This window comes from Thamnophis elegans, chromosome 13 (genome assembly GCF_009769535.1).
Source record: "Thamnophis elegans isolate rThaEle1 chromosome 13, rThaEle1.pri, whole genome shotgun sequence".
Classification (NCBI taxonomy): domain Eukaryota; kingdom Metazoa; phylum Chordata; class Lepidosauria; order Squamata; family Colubridae; genus Thamnophis; species Thamnophis elegans.
This window is the reverse complement of record NC_045553.1, coordinates 25,034,189-25,050,665: the sequence shown is the minus strand read 5'-3', so window position 1 is coordinate 25,050,665 and position 16,477 is coordinate 25,034,189. Positions and strand designations below refer to the sequence as shown.

At 41.3% G+C, this 16,477-nt stretch overlaps 1 protein-coding gene across 1 annotated transcript in view; it reads right to left on the bottom strand.

Moving 5' to 3' along the window:
- The window catches only part of PEBP4 (phosphatidylethanolamine binding protein 4), a 282,827-nt gene extending 270,072 nt beyond the window's left edge, over window positions 1-12,755 (bottom strand). Inside the window, exons 1-3 of the mRNA XM_032229518.1 lie at window positions 12,631-12,755; window positions 6,426-6,553; window positions 2,396-2,528 (exon numbers count right to left, since the gene is read on the bottom strand). Of these exons, the coding sequence (XP_032085409.1) occupies window positions 2,396-2,528; window positions 6,426-6,547 (255 nt within the window). The 5' untranslated portion in view covers window positions 6,548-6,553; window positions 12,631-12,755. The remainder of the gene's footprint in view (window positions 1-2,395; window positions 2,529-6,425; window positions 6,554-12,630) is intronic.
- Window positions 12,756-16,477: the final 3,722 nt, after the last annotated feature.

Here is a 16,477-nt window from a genome sequence, read left to right as displayed (position 1 = left end):
TTGATACATCCTATGTTTATTTCATTTCATTTTAATTGGCATGTTCTGATGGAGGTCAACCTTCTTCTCAATCTCAGTCCATTCTTCTTTTTATATACAAATCTACTACATTATGATTGATAATATAATCACTGCTATTTGTTTCACTGATTTAGTTATTTAGCTATGTTGAATGTTAAGCATCCTTGCATCACAGGGTTCACACCAGTGATCAAGATAACTAATCTTAAACTGTATTATTTCACCAGACTGGAAGTGGCTAATAACAGGTCTTAGCAACTGCCTGAGTCTCAAAGCCGTGTTTCCTGCATCTGTCCAGCATGAAACATGATTCTTCAAGAATCGTTTTCCTAATTCTTATGATAGATCTGGAAGTCATATTTTACATTGGGCCCAGTAGAAAATATGGGAAAATGGGGAGGGGCCTGAAGGTCCAATGTAAAATATGGCTTCCAGGTCTGACATCTTATTTATTTATTTTTGTAAATATTAAACATAAAAATTCAATATCTATTTGAATGGTGTGCTGTCTGAGTACAATTGTTTTTGAGAAATAGTATTAATAATAATAGCAATAATATTCATAACATTAATGATAAACATTAATCACATTAATCACATTAATCACATCACATCACATAATAATATTTATCCATTTTAATAAATCTTCCATTTAGTTAACCATTTCCTGATGTTTTTAAGTTTCTAACTTCTGTTTCTGCTAGTTAGCCATTGATAAAACAAATCCCATGTTAAAAAATATTCAGTTTCTTCCTTCTTAATTTTAAGTGTTAATCTATCCATTTCTACACATTCTAATATTTTTAATAACATTTTCATCGGTAGGGATCTCTTCATTTTTCCATTGTTGTGCAAACACAATTCTAGCTGCAGTTAACACGTGTAAATATATATTCCCTCATTTTCCATTCTTTTTGCTGACCTTTAGTTCTACCACATTTGACATCCACCAAAGATGAATCTGACTTGATATTGAATGTATTTTATCTTCCCTAGATTAAGTCATTGTAAATCCTGAGAGGGAGTGTGTGTTTCACTTCTACGAATGATGGAAGTATTGGGCTAAGAGGTCAATAATCCAATTCCACGGGATGATGAGCCGGTTTTCATACTCTATAATCCAATGCATTAACATTGGTGTTTATTTGAAAGCTGCCAGTATTACTGGAAACTGCTAATGATTCCTACAAAGACTATCATCTATGCCACGGACTGAGTCCACTTTATTCTGGGTTCATGCTGTTATCATACAACATAGTTATATTATATAATGCTTTTTATAATGCAATGCAGTAAATAAATGAATGAAAGTTGATTGTTATACAGCTTCTATAAGTACATAATTGCTAATATAAAAGCTTTAAAGCATTTCTACAAATCAAATTCCATAGCGAAGAGCAGTCCTTTGCAGTTATTAAGTCTTCATTGTTATTCTGTTTATCCTTTTATAATCCATATGCAACACATATAAAATTTCTGCTTAGGCACAAAATTCAAGCAGCTTATTTGATGTTTTAACAATGTAATAGGTAGGGAAATTATATGCTGGCTACACTATTCAGAGACAAAGGGAGTGGGGAAGACATATTGGCTGTTGACACATTGACTTCATGGCTAAGGCTAACTTTACTCTCCACAAATCTGTTCTGATTTTTTTCCCCACTAGATCCCACTAACCATCACACAATGGCACATGTAGGGGTTTATTTGTGTGTGCATGCATGCTATTGAGCAGGGGTATCAAACTTGATTTCATTGAGGGCCGCATCAGGATTGTGTTTGACCTAGGGGATGTGGTGTTGGGCGTGGCCAGGGGGGCTCATTGATGTCACTCATCAAGGCTCCATTTTTGACTGTGACAGCCTCCTGCAGCCCTCTGCCAGTGAAAATGGAGCTCGGGGAGCAGTGGTGGGTTTCCATTTTTTTCTACTACTGGTTAGCTTGCGCGTGCATGCAGTCACACATTTCTGCGCATGCGCAGAAGCGTCCAGGTGGGTGGGCGGAGTCTCCTGCTGCTGCCACTACTGGTTTGCCCAATCTTGGCTGAACCGGGAGCAACCCACCTTTGTCGGGGAGGTCATGCGCGGCCTGCCCGGGCTCTACTTTCACTGGCAGAGGCATCGAGGGCTGATCCTTCACTGTATACAAGGTGGCCCACGGGCCAGATCTAAGCACCCTGCAGGCCAGATCTGGCTCCCCGGGCCTTGAGTTTGAATCCCTGCCATAGAGGAACATCCTAAAGCATACATTTTTTGCAGATATGATTTTAGGTACTGTTAAGAAAAAAAAAGAGCAATGTAAGAAAATGAATCAAAACATCTAATTGCTCTCAGAAATGCCTGCATAAAATGACGTACAAGAATTAAGTTCTTACCATATCTGCCTGCTGATATCTAACTTCGGGTCTGATCCATTCTTTGCTGATCCGTTTACGATAGGCATTGCACTTTGGAATGTATGAACAGCCAACATCTCCCAATTCTGGATAGAAAACTTCTAGACCCCCTCTGTCAGAAACCAACCATAAAAGTCAATTTTTAGTTAATGTCTTGCAGCAAAAATATTATAATTTTTGGAACCTTAAGACTTTTTTTAAGGATAGATGAGTTCTGTATTTATATCTAAAAACAAAAAAACTCCATCCTCTATACACAAGAATAAAAATAATGTTCTTGGGGATAGAGTGGGATATTAGGAAGGTGTATTTTTAGGAAAGAATAGAAGAAGAAGAAGAAGAAGAAGAAGAAGAAGAAGGAGAAGGAGAAGGAGAAGGAGAAGGAGAAGGAGAAGGAGAAGGAGAAGGAGAAGGAGAAGGAGAAGGAGAAGGAGAAGGAGAAGGAGAAGGAGGAGGAGGAGAAGGAGAAGAAGAAGAAAGAAAGAAAGAAAGAAAGAAAGAAAGAAAGAAAGAAAGAAAGAAAGAAAGAAAGAAAGTGTTTATATTTATCTTTGTTTTTGTTTAAACAGTGTAGGGTTTCCATACATTATTAAAATGTAAGTTATTTCAGAAAACTATTTGGGGCAAGAATTGATGCCACTTATTACCAATTAGTATGATTGGAATTGGTTGGTTTTTATTTTGCTAGTTCTGCCATGGATGTTTTATTGCTTTTTATTGATGCTTTATTGCTTTTTTAATGGATTATTGTAAACTGTTGAAAATTGATTGCAGCAGTCATCACAAACGTTTTCTGAAAGACTCATTGATTTACAGTAAATAATAATCATTAATATAGAAGAAGCTTTTAAGGCCCTTTTGTGAATAATTGGCCACTTTGGTTCAATGACATGCTTTATATGAGAAATAATTCTGAGTGGATATTGAATATTGCCTGATGTACAGCCAAAATCAGATGCAGTCATATCCCTGAAGCTTGTGTTAGGATGATGGAAACAACCTAAAATAATCCTCTAAATCTAACCACAGGGCTGCCTACCATTTAGAGCAGCGGTCCATGAGAAAATTTTGGTAGAAAAATCTTTTGCATTTTTGCATTTTTTATATTGCACTAAATCAGGGATCCTCAAACTACGGCCCCTGGGCCGGATACAGCCTGCCTAAGCAATAACTCCCGCTCGCTGATGGGATGGGGTCCTTCAGGCACTTAGTTTGGCTGCCTGTTTAGTAGCTCCAGCCCTTCCCTCCCTCCCTCCCTGGGAGTCCAGGTGCTTCAGTGAGTGGTGCAGGGGGCCAATCTAGCACTCGGGCTGGCTACAAGACAAACATTCATTCTTGGCGGTATTTAAGATTCCTAGCTGCAATGGGTAACAAACCTAGGGTTGACCCTGGGTGCTTCTAACAGGTGGCCAAGCTAAGTGCCTAAAGGACCCCATCCCATCAGCGAGCGGGATTCATATTAGTGGTCCATGGGATTTAAAATTATGAATTTAGTGGTCCCTGCGGTCCGAAAGGTTGGTGACCCCTGATTTAGAGTGGAGTAGAATGAAAAGCTAAAGTACTTATTCAAGAAGTGCGGGATGAGACGGAATAAAATAAAAGGGAAATGTAACACATTTTTGAAAGTTGTTGCCAGTTGTGGTGAGCAAGTACTTTTTAGAACATTCAGACCAATTTGGGAGTAGAATTCAGAAACATATTGTTCCCCTCTGAAATAAACAAAAACAATTTGAAAGTTTCCAGATAGCCTTACTATCTACTACTGTCAACTATCTTCTGTCCTACTATGTCTACCCCACTTCCAATTCCTCAAAGGACAATTTGCAATTATTATTTTTAAATAGTTGCAGTGTTATTTCTGATATGAGGAAAGATGGGAGACAGAAGCTCAAAAATACACTGACTTTGCCAGCATTTTGTAAGCAGACCAATAAATATTTCAGTGTGTGTTTGGTCCTTAGTTTAGTTTGTTTAGTTTTATAAGGGCCAAAGGTTATTGTTGATGTTTTAAGTGATGCTAAATTGTTACCTTATTATTTTTTATTTACTTTTTAAATATTAATTGAATTGCTACTTTTTAAACATTTTCTTTGCTTGACCTTGCTTGAGAGCCTTTTAAAAATAGGCTGAGCCCTAAATGTTGTAATATAATAAAAGATATACCACTTTTGCAAAAAAAACTCTTTCTACATGGAATTTGACATATACAGAAAAGAGACAAAACATTGGATGATCCAGGATCCAATTCATTGAAATATACTGATAAAGAAAGTACATTTCAAAACCAGAGATACCAATGTGAATGCTCATAAAACTACTTCATCTATATATTTCTTAATCAAATATAGGACTGATATTCTTTAAAAAATAGAGGCATATACCAGCTAAATGTAAATAGTATGCCCCACAGTTTTAAAATAGTTAATGTATGTAATGTCTTCTATCCAGTAGTATCACTGGATAAATGCTTGTCTGTCAGAAATACACTATTAAGATCATGTAACGGAATAAATATTTTAATACAATTTTGCCAAAAGAGTTGTGGTTAGCCCTAGGAAGTTAATTTACTGATGACACTTATTCAGAAAATATTATTGATGTATAAAATATTTGCTTTATTTTCATTTTTTCATTTCATTTTCCCTTTATTTGTATGCCGCCCTTTTCCCTGAGGGGACTCAGGGCGGCTCACAGTTCAAAAGGGGGGAGGGGGAAGGACAAACAATTTCCAACATAAGGACAATACAACATATTAAAAGAAACACAACAGTCACACAATTCGAGTGGGGTCAGAATCTTAACCCCAGGCCAGCCGGGACAGCCAGATCTTTAGGGCGGCGTGGAAGGACTGGAGGGTGGTGAGGGTCTGAATCTCCACGGGGAGTTCGTTCCAGAGGGTCGGAGCAGCCACCAAGAAGGCTCTCCTCCGGGTAGTTGCCAGTCTACACTGGCTGGATGATGGAATTCGGAGGAGGCCTAATCGATGCGATCGTATCGGTCTAGTGGAGGTAATTGGCAGTAGGCGGTCTCTCAAGTACCCAGGTCCAGTACCATGAAGGGCTTTATAGGTGATAAGTAGCACCTTGAATCGCACCCGGAGATCAACAGGCAGCCAGTGCAGCTCACGGAGGATAGGTGTTACGTGGGTGAAACGAGGTGCACCCACAATCGCTCGCGCGGCTGCATTCTGGACTAGCTGAAGTCGCCGAATGCTCTTCAAGGGCAGCCCCATGTAGAGCACATTGCAGTATTCCAGCCTAGAGGTCACAAGGGCACGAGTGACTGTTGTGAGGGCCTCCCGGTTCAGGTAGGGACGCAACTGGTGCACCAGGCGAACCTGGGCAAATGCCCCCCTGGTCACAGCTGACAAATGATGTTCGAGAGTCAGCTGTGGATCCAGGAGGACTCCCAAGTTGCGAACCCTGTCTGAGGGGGGTAGAATTTGACCCCCCAGCCTGAGAGATAGAACACTTGGCCAATTCGCGGGAGGGAAACACAGCAGCCACTCGGTCTTTTCTGGATTGAGTACAAGCTTGTTAACCCCCATCCAGTCTTTAACAGCCTCAAGACCCTGGCTCATCACATCCATCGCTGGCTGTAGGGCGTGGCCAACTCGGCCTTCTGCAGCATGACTGGGGGGGGGGGTTGCCCTCCCCAGGCTCCAGAAGCTTTCTTTGAGCCTCCAGAAGGGCGAAAATGGCTTTCCCCGGGCTTTGGAGGCTGGAAACAGGCCCATTTTCAGACTTCCAGGAGGCCCATTTTTCGCCCTCCCAGAGCCTCCATGCAGGCCCTGCACTTACCTGGCATCCAAAATGGGCCACGTGGAGATTCCTGGAAAGGGAGGGGTGGGCGGGGCCAGCCAGTCCTTGCAATTACCAGTTCGGTGAACCAGATGTAAAATTAACATCCAGTTTGTCCGAATCAGTGCAAACCGGCTGAATCCTGTCATTGCCATGATGAATGAAAATTGGTATAAAATGCCTACACTTATAAAGGAATCTGAGCTTACCTACAAAATGTTTTGTCCTCCCCGTCTATTTTTCTAAAGATGCATTCTTCCATTCTGACACTGTCTTGTAAGACAATTAAAAGACAAGAAACTGCCACAAAATGGGGAACCAGAGGCCTCATCTTGTCCTGCCGAAAACAAAACAGTGAAAAGTGAACAGATTCCACCAGACACAACTGTACTGCAAACCTGCCTCTAATTTTGCAAATCATTTTTAAGCAATTACTTTAAGCAAATTCTATTGCCAAAGCGCCTTAAATGTATCAGATCCATAAAAGCTAATTTTACAGTAAACCTTCTAATCATTAACATGTATGTTATGTTTTGTATTCTGAGCTGGCCTAATGGCTACTCAGTAACATGTTATTACTAGAATAAATTAAATGCTTTTATAGCCTAGGTTTCCTTCAATTTGAGCTCATCAGAGGGAGACAAAATAGCTTAATTGGAACTGAACTCAAGCTGTTCTTCCTAATTCAGTAAATATAAAACAATCCCATAAAATGCACTCGGGATAGCAAAGAGCTGTCCGCGTAGGCCTAGATTTAAAAAGGGACAAGGGTGTGACTAACATCTTGACTTTTTTTTTTACTTCTTCCCTTCTTGTAGACATCCCTATAACTGCCTCTGCATTCAGTACTGAGTGTGAGGTAGACAAATGAGAATAAATAGTTCACAGGCCCAGCATTCCTATATACCGTGTTTCCCCGAAAATACAACATGTCCTGAACTAAAGCCTTGCCACATTTTTCGGCTGGGCAAAAATATAAGCCCCCCCCCAAATAAGCCCCTTGGACAACCCCCCCTCCGGCCAGGCAGAGCACCACTCACCGACCTAGCGGTATCCCGAAGGGGCCAAGCCATAGGAGTCGGGGTGGGGTGGGGCGGAAGAAAGGCATTCACGTTGCTTGGCACCTTCAGGATACCACTAGGTTGGGGAGTGGTGTTCTGCCTGGCTGGAGGGGGGAGTTGATGGGTGGCTGCCCATAACGGCTGTCCTTTTGTCTGGCAGCTTGCCCATAGCCATAGAAAACACTCCTAGAGAGGCCGCTGCTGGAAGAATCGGAAGCCGAGTTCCAGAGTTTGGAAGCCGGAGAAGAAGTTTTGCTCGGAGCTCGGCGGCGGCTGCAACGACAGCTGGCCCAGGGCATGGTGAGGCTGGGAGGTATGCGAGCTGGGGGCAGAGCAGGCGCTCGCGCAACCCGCCTCTCCAGCAGGGCAGAGCTCCATGCACTGACCTAGGGGGTATGCCGAATGTGCCAAGCCGTGGGAGCTGGGGGACGGGCAGAGCGCCACATGGCTTGGCACCTTAGGCATACTCCCTAGGTCAGTGAATGGTGCTCTGCCCGGCTAGAGGGGGAGTTTTTTTCTCCATAGCAACAGCTTTTATGGCTAGGGCAGGACTAGAACTCACAGCCTCCTGGTTTCATCTTAACCGCTACACTATCCCAAACTAGCCAAACAAATAATATAGTATATTATTACACTCTGTGGGTGTGGTGTGGTTGTGTGTATACATAGATATATACATAAATATATACACGCACACAAACACATAAAGCAATACAATACAATAGCAGAGTTGGAAGGGACCCTGGAGGTCTTCTAGTCCAACCCCCTGCCTAGGCAGGAAACCCTATACCATTTCAGACAATGGCTATCCAACATCTTCTTAAAGACTTCCAGTGTTGGGGCTTTCACAACTTCTGGAGGCAACTTCTGTTCCACTGATTAACCGTTCTGTCAGGAAATTTCTCCTCAGTTCTAAGTTGCTTCTCTCTTTGATTAGTTTCCACCCGTTGCTCCTTCTACACACACACACACACACACACACACACACACACAATATTATTAATATAGAATAGTATAGTATAGAATAGAATAGAATAAACAGAATTGGAAGGGACATTGGAGGTCTTCTAGTCCAACCTCCTGCTTAGGCAGGAAACCTTCAACTTAGTTAGTGTATAACTAGTGGTTAAAGCTCCAGGGTAGAAAACGGGAAACTATGAGTTTAAGTCCTGTCTTGGCATGATAGTTGGCTGGGTAGTTTTGGGCCAGTACTTCTCTCTTAGCCCAACCCACCTCATAAGGTTGTTGCTGCAAGGAAAATAGAAAAAGGATGGTATGCTGGATATGTTTGCCACCTTGAGTTATTGGCAAAAATTAAATAAACAAATAAATAAAATAACAAAATGATGAGGGGGAACGAGCAGACTCCGCATTCCCATTCAGTCAGGAAATTTCCCCAGGGCCTCACTGCCAAACAACTACCCCCCCCACCCCCAAAAAAAACCCCAACCCATTTTGAACAGTCTTCCATGAGCAATTATAGGAAATGTAAGTTAATTTATTTATTAAACTTGCTTGCCACACATCTTCCCACAAGATTACATAGTTACTTAGTAGTTATATAACAGAACAATTAATCAGTGGAACACGTTGCCTCCAGAAATGCTCCAACACTGGAAGTTTTTAAGAAGAGATTAGATAACCATTTGTCTGAAGTGGTGTAGGGTTTCCTGCTGAGCAGGGGGGTTGACTAGAAGACCTCCAAGGTCCCTTCCTACTCTGTTATTCTATTCTATTCTATTCTATTTCTATTCCCATCCCTTTCCCATTTTATTCAACATTTCTCCTGTTAAAGGACATTTTTGCAGATGGAAATTAACGGCCACCATATCCCTCAGCATCTTTTCTGGATTGTGCACCGATGGTTTTGAAAGACAGTGGTGCGATAATGGTGGAGGGAAACCGGGGTTCAAGTCCCTCATCATTTACTGTTTAATCCCCCCCTCAGCCCGACCCACCTCAAAAGGTCATAGTTGGGGGTAAGAAAACAGAGGTATTACATTTGTATCCATATGAATGAAAGGCTGGATACAAATGTAATAAATAAATGGCTAAATAAAGTAAACAAGGCCTCCTAGGACCATGTCTGCCCCTCTCCCCCCCCCCTCTCTCTCACACACACACATTCAGCAACAAACACAACAGTTTATAATTCAACACCCACCATGGAAAGCTTCAAAAAACTCACTGAGGCATGTCATGTACCCAAAGTTAAAAGGCCAAAGGTGTACCTTGGAGGGTTAAATATAGGAGCATTTCAAAAGCTGGAATGTTTTGTTCTCTCTTCACAAGAGAAACTTTTCATTCAGAATCATTTGGACTTGAAAGAAAGGAGGGTTTGTTTTCCATCCTCCTTGAAGAGAAGCCATTTTGCTGCTCTGATCAAGATGGCGGCAAACCCATCTTTCCTCTCCTTCCCCCCCCTCATAATTTCCCCCTCATCATGGAGGGTCTTCCTCTCGCCTGCTCAGCTCAGCAGCGTCCACAGTTGTGGTTGAAAAAAACGAATCAAGATAGCAATCAAAGGACCACCTTGTTTGAGGTGCTGCCATCTTGATTTCGTTTGATCACCCCTGCAGCAAACAAATTTAATAAATCAGCATTTATTTTGGAAAGCGTAGGATATTTATTTTTGTTAAATTGTTTCCCATCCATCTTGCTACAAGGCAATTCTGGTGATACCATGTTTCAAAAACAGAATAGACTAGAATAACAGAGTTGGAAGGGACCTTGGAGGTCTTCTAGTCCAACCCCCTGCTTAGGCAGGAAACCCTACATCACTTCAGACAAATAGTTATCCAACATCTTCTTAAAAACTTCCAGAGTTGGAGCATCTACAACTCCTGGAGGCAAGATGTTTCCCATGATTAATTGTTCTCACTGTCAGGAAATTTCTCCTCAGTTCTAAGTTGCTTCTCTCCTTGATTAGTTTCCACCTGTTGCTTCTTGTCCTGCCCTCAGGTGCTTTAGAGAATAGCTTGACTCCCTCTTCTTTGTGGCAGCCCCTGAGATATCGGAATACTGCTCTCATATCTCCCCTGGTCCTTCTTTTCAGTAAACTAGACATACTTAATTCCTGCAACCGTTCTTCATATGTTTTAGCCTCCAGTCCCCTAATCATCTTTGTTGCTCTTCTCTGCACTCTTTTTAGAGTCTCCACATCTTTTCTACATTGTGGCGACCAAAACTGAATGTAGGATTCCAAGTGTGGCCTTACCAAGGCCTTATAAAGTGGTATTAACACTTCACGTGATCTTGATTCTCTCCCTCTGTTTATGTAGCCAAGAACTGTGTTGGCTTTTTGGGCAGCTGCTGCACACGGCTGGCTGATATTTAAATGGTTGTCCGCTCATTTCTCAGCCAAATATATCAGTCATGGGATTTTGAAGAAGGGGAGCTGCATCCTTTGAATCCAGCTAATGAAAAGAACAAAGCTAATACAATAATAGAATATTTTGTATACTTAAAATAAAAACATAATGAAATAATAAAAATAAAGCTAATGAAATGAAGGACTGGGGGCGGGACATGATAGCGCTGTTCCAATATTTGAGGGGCTTTTATAAAGACGAGGTGTGTGTGTGTGTATGTGTGTGTGTGTGTGTGAGAGAGAGAGAGAGGGAGAGAGGGAGAGAGAGGGAAAAAAAACTATTTTCCAAAGCACCAAAAGGCAAGATAAGAAACAATGGTTGAAACAAGGAGAGAAGAAACCTAGAACTGTGAAGAAATTTCCTAACAGTAAGAACAATTAATCAATGGAACAGTTTTCCTTCAGAAGTTGTGGGTGCTTCATCACTGGAAGCTTTCAAAAAGAGATTGGACAACCATTTGACTGAAATGGCATATAGGGTCTCCTGCTCGAGAAGCGGGTGGGACTAGAAGACCCCTGAGGTTGCTCCCAACTCATATTATTCTATGTTCTATGTTTTTACTGCTACTAACTGACATGTTGGCAACAATTCCGAATTCTTAGAGAACCAGATTAATTTAGTTTAGTGGTTAAGGCACTAGCCTAGAAAGTGGGAGGCTGTGAGTTCAAGGCTTGCTTTACCCACAAAAGCCAAATGGTGGCTTTGTGCCAGTTACTCTCCTTCAGCCCAAAAGTTGTTGCTGTTGTTATGGGGAAAATAAGAGGATGGCGTGTTGGATGATCTGCCAACTTGAATTATTTGTACAAATAATAAAGATGGGATATAATTAAATCAATTAGCCCATCAATAATTCTATCACTAGTTTGAGTCATGGACAGAGAAAAATGGGTGTTACATCTAGATAAAATGTGTACCGGATTATTAGAATAGCCTCTTGGGGAGATAAATTTAATAAATAAGAATACTGATCCTGCCTCATCTTGCACTCACTTGAATGCATCTGGAGCCTTCTTCCTGCTGGCCCCATTATAGCCATAGCACTTAAGACTTATATACTGCTTCCCAGTGCTTTTTCAACCCTGTCTGAGAGGTTTACAGGGTCAGTATATACCATGTTCAAACTACATTGCTCCAAACTTGATTGCAGAAAATATGACTTCAGCAACAGAGTGGTCAAGGCCTGGAATGCTCTACCTGACTCTGTTGTTACATCCCCAAACCCCCATAACTTTAACCTTAAACTGTCTAGCGTGGACCTCACCCCATTCCTAAGAGGTCTGTAAGAGGGCGTGCATAAGCACACCAGCGTGCCTACTGAACCTGTCCTACTGTCCCCATTTACTGGTACCCATTTCCTGTGTTCATCATGTCCATGTTTATACTTATACCTGTTATCTCATACATGTTTGACAAACAAAGCAAAACAAAACAATAAAATAATAAATAAATAATAAAATAATAAAATAATAAAATAAAATAATAAAATAATAAAATAATAAAATAATGAAATAATAAAATAATAAAATAATGAAATAATAAAATAATAAAATAATAAAATAATAAAATAATAAAATAAAATAATAAAATAAAATAATAAAACAAAACAATACAATACAAAATAAAACCAAATAAAATAAATAAAACCAAACCAAACCAAACCAAATCAAATAATAAAATAAAATAAAATAAATAATAAAATAAAATAAATAATAAAATAAAATAAAATAAAATAATAAAATAAAATAAAGTAAAGTAAAATAAAATAAAAGTAGGTCAAAACAGGCTCCAATAAATCGTTGGAACTTCCCTCCCTCCCCAGCTGCAGGGAGTTATACCTTCTTTTTCCTGATGTGGCTTGGAAAACCTGCGCGCCTAAAATCCCCGTTCACTACAACCTACTTAATGGCAAGAGTAATTAACTTCAGGATAAACTTAAAAGCGTGGGAAAAGAGCCCAGTTCTGCCGAGAGCCTCGGTTATTACCTATGTGTGAAGAAGAGTCAAGGACAAAATCCAAAATCCGGGGCAAGTTTTCCGCTACGAGCCAGCCAAGAATGGCACGCAACTGCCTGGCTGTACCTTAATTACTCCCATCGGTGCGTAACAGGTAGCAGGGGCCAAGAGAGAGGCGGTGGCAATCAAAGGCAAGGCGGCGGCTGATTGGGCTTCAGAATTCCTCCCCGTCCCTTGGGGTTGGCCGTTGGCCAGAGGTTCTGAGTTTTTCTCCGGCCTCCGCTTGACCAGCGGCCGGTCCGGCTGTTTGATGTTGAATTGAGCCTTTAGTTTAGGCACTGCAATGCACGCTGCAGCTGGAAAACTTTTAAGAAAAGTGTTAGAAGGGGAAAAAAGAGCGATCATTCCCGTTAGATGCCGGTTAGGAGACGGTTAACCACGATTCAGCCAGGTTGGCTATAAGGCAGCCGCGGTGGCTAGACGTCGGAGCTAATTGCACTTTTTATTTTTATTAAATTTCTTACACCACCCATCTCACTTAAGTGATTCTGGGCGGCTTACAACATGTCTACAGTTGTTTTCAGTCTAAATTTAACTCAAATTCAAAGAGCCATTTATTTAATGAATAACCCTCTGATAGTGATGAAAAAATTAGCGAGGTATACTGAGCCCCCTCTAGCAGATAATTTAAGCAGCTTCCAAGACATTGTTTTCTGTTTCCACTCTATACTATATACTAGGACCTGTATTTCAAAGGCCTAAAAGTACAGAGAGGTAATTAACAAGCCCGATAATTGTTTCTAAGGCAATCTGTCCAAGAGTAAGATTTACACAGCAGTGTTAGTTTTATCCAGATTTATAGAGCCATATTTTTACCATTGAGGCTGCAATACAGCAGGGAGCCATCAGAGGGCAATATCTCCCCGATATTCAGTATTTTGCACTATTTTCTTAATTGAGAAACTGATGCTTTGATGAGCAATATAAATACATGGCCCCGAAGAGGTAGTATAACCTATCAATAATACATAGTCCTGATTTCCCTTTAAAAAAAATCTGATTTAATGAAGTGGTTAAAGCAGCAAGCTTGAAACCAGGAGACTGTAAACTCAGTTTTGGAAGGAAGCAAAGGACAAGTCCAGAAGTCAACAAAAACTCAAAGGCATCCTCCTCCCCCAAAATCCACATAACATTTGAACCAGGGAAGGGCAAGATGTCCTATAGATTTCAATACCTACAATACCTAATTGAGCCACCAGGGGCACTATTTATTTTACATTCCATTATACTTCTCATCCTATAGGGCAAATTAATGGAATCTACACAAAATAATGCCCTGTGGTGCCTGTGATGCGGTATTTTGGATTCAGAGGGAAAAATAAGGTGATGCAATGGAAGTCACAGGCAAGGCGCAATAAGATGTAGCATTCCCCATGAGTTAAATAGGACAATAGAATGGAATATAAATTACCTACTACCACCCAGTGGCTTAATGAGCTTTAAAGGTTCAATATGAAATATGCAATCCAATGTAGAAAAAACACTGTCCCTGGTGACTGAATGAGGTATTGTAAGTTCAAGGGTGAAAATAGGGCTATTGAATGAAACCTATGGGACATGCTGCCCCTGGCTGCCAAATGAGGAATTGTTGGCTCAGTATGGAATATTAGGTAAAGGTTCCCCTCACATATATGTGCTAGTCATTCCCGACTCTAGAGGGTGTTGTTCATATCCGTTTTTAAGCCAAAGAGCCAGTGCTGTCCAAAGATGTCTTTGGGGTCATGTGGCTGGTATGACTAAATGCTGAAGATGCATGGAACACTGTTACCTTCCCACCAAAGGTGGTTCCTATTTTTCTACTTGCATTTTGACGTGCTTTTGAACTGATGGTTGGCAAAAGCTGGGACAAGTAACAGGAGCTCACTCCGTTATGCGGCACTAAGGATTTGAACTGCTGAACTGCTGACCTTTCTGATCAGCAAGCTCATCATCTTAGCCACTGAGCCACCGTGTCCTTTTTATAAATTACATACTACCACCTTAATCAGCAGTAAAGGTCAATATGAAATATACAATCCAAAGTATAAGAAACACTGCCCCTGGTGACTAAATGAGGTATTGTAGGCTCAAGGATGAAAATAGAGCTGTGGGATGAAATCGTTGGGAAATACAGCCCCTGGTTGCCAAATGAGGAATTGTTGGCTCAATATGGATTATTAGGGTAATACACTACTTGTTTGACAAGCAATATATTCTGATTAGTGACAGCTGGCTGCCTGCAGCTTATAAACAGGACTCGTTTTACCTGTTTCTTTGCTGGAAATAATGCCTGGCTTTTGCAGGACTCCCGTAAATGAATTCTATTCTTAAACCTTAGGCCCTTGGACTAGCTGACAACCTTCACCTGGCTCTTGAAACTTAGCTTTTGGATGATACTTCTGCAGGTTCTTTGAAAACAATCTTGGCAGAAAAAGTCTTTGTTTTGACATGTCTTGCTACGGTGCTAAATCTGTCATCTGAAAAGTAAAACTGATCATGCCCCAAGAAACATTTGTGGCTAAAGATTAAAGCAGGAAAAACCTACAAAGTTCAAGATCCAGCAGGCCATTGTTATTCCCTGCTCCAATAATCTACAGAAGTGAAAAGCAGGATAGGAAGTGTGGACATTTTGGAACTGTGGTGTTGGAGAAGACTCCTGGGAGTACCACAAATGGGGCAGAACATAAAACAAATGGATCAATCCAGAGTTCTTGAGATACAAAATGACCAAGCTCAAATGATAGCACTTAGCAATAGCAATAGCACTTAGACTTGTATACCGCTTCACAGTGCTTTACAGCATTCTTTAAGCAGTCTACAGAGTCAGCCTCTTGCCCTCAACAATCTGGGTCCTCATTTTACTGACCTCGGAAGGATGGAAGGTTGAGTCAACTTGAGCCGGTCAGGATTGAACCCCTGGCTGTGGGCAGAGTTAGCTTGCAATGCTGCATCTTAATCACTGGGAGAGGGGTGGGAGGGAGGAAGGAAGGCAATAGCACTTAGACATATACCATTTCACAGTGCTTTTACAGCCCCCTCTAAGTGGTTTACAGAGTCAGCCTCTTGCCCCCAATGATTTGGGTCTTCATTTTACCACCTCGGAAGGCTGAGTCAACCTTGAGCCTGGTGAGATTTGAACTGCCAAACTGCAGGCAGCTGGCATCAGCAGGAGGAGCCTGCAGTATTGCACTCTAACCACTGCACCACCTAGGCTTAGATGATCCTAATTTTGGGCTATAATGTGAAGACACAGCTCTATGGGAAAAGGCTCTGAGGTTGGGAAAAGATGGAGGGAAAGAGCAATAATGGAAATAGACTGTTACAAAAGTGATGGATGCATTTTTGGAAGACCTGAACAACAGGTTAGGGACAGATTGTCATGGGAAAAAATCTATGTGGCTGCTGATGACACATCATCTTCATTTAATGACCCCATAATCCCTTGCGGGGTGCAGTCTGGCCAACTGAATGCAGTTAGCAGAGAGTTTTAATGGCAGGATGCCTTTTCTGTCGCCAACACAGAGTTTTGTTCAGCAGATATATTCTCAGTGTGCCCAGAGGGAGAAATACAGTACATGCCTCTACCTAGGATCGAACTCACAGCCTTCTGATTGTGAAGCTAGAGCTCCACCTCTAGGCCACCATACCACTCCCTGCTGATGACATATGATCAATCAATAATAAAAAGGATTCCAGACTCGGTAGGGAATATTGGGCAATGTACTGAGCCTGTGAGTTATTTTAGTAACTTTGCACTCCATTGGTATCATGGTGCAATATATCATCATATAGGCTGCCACCTGGGGGTCAACAAGAATATTGCTGGCTCAGTGGGGAG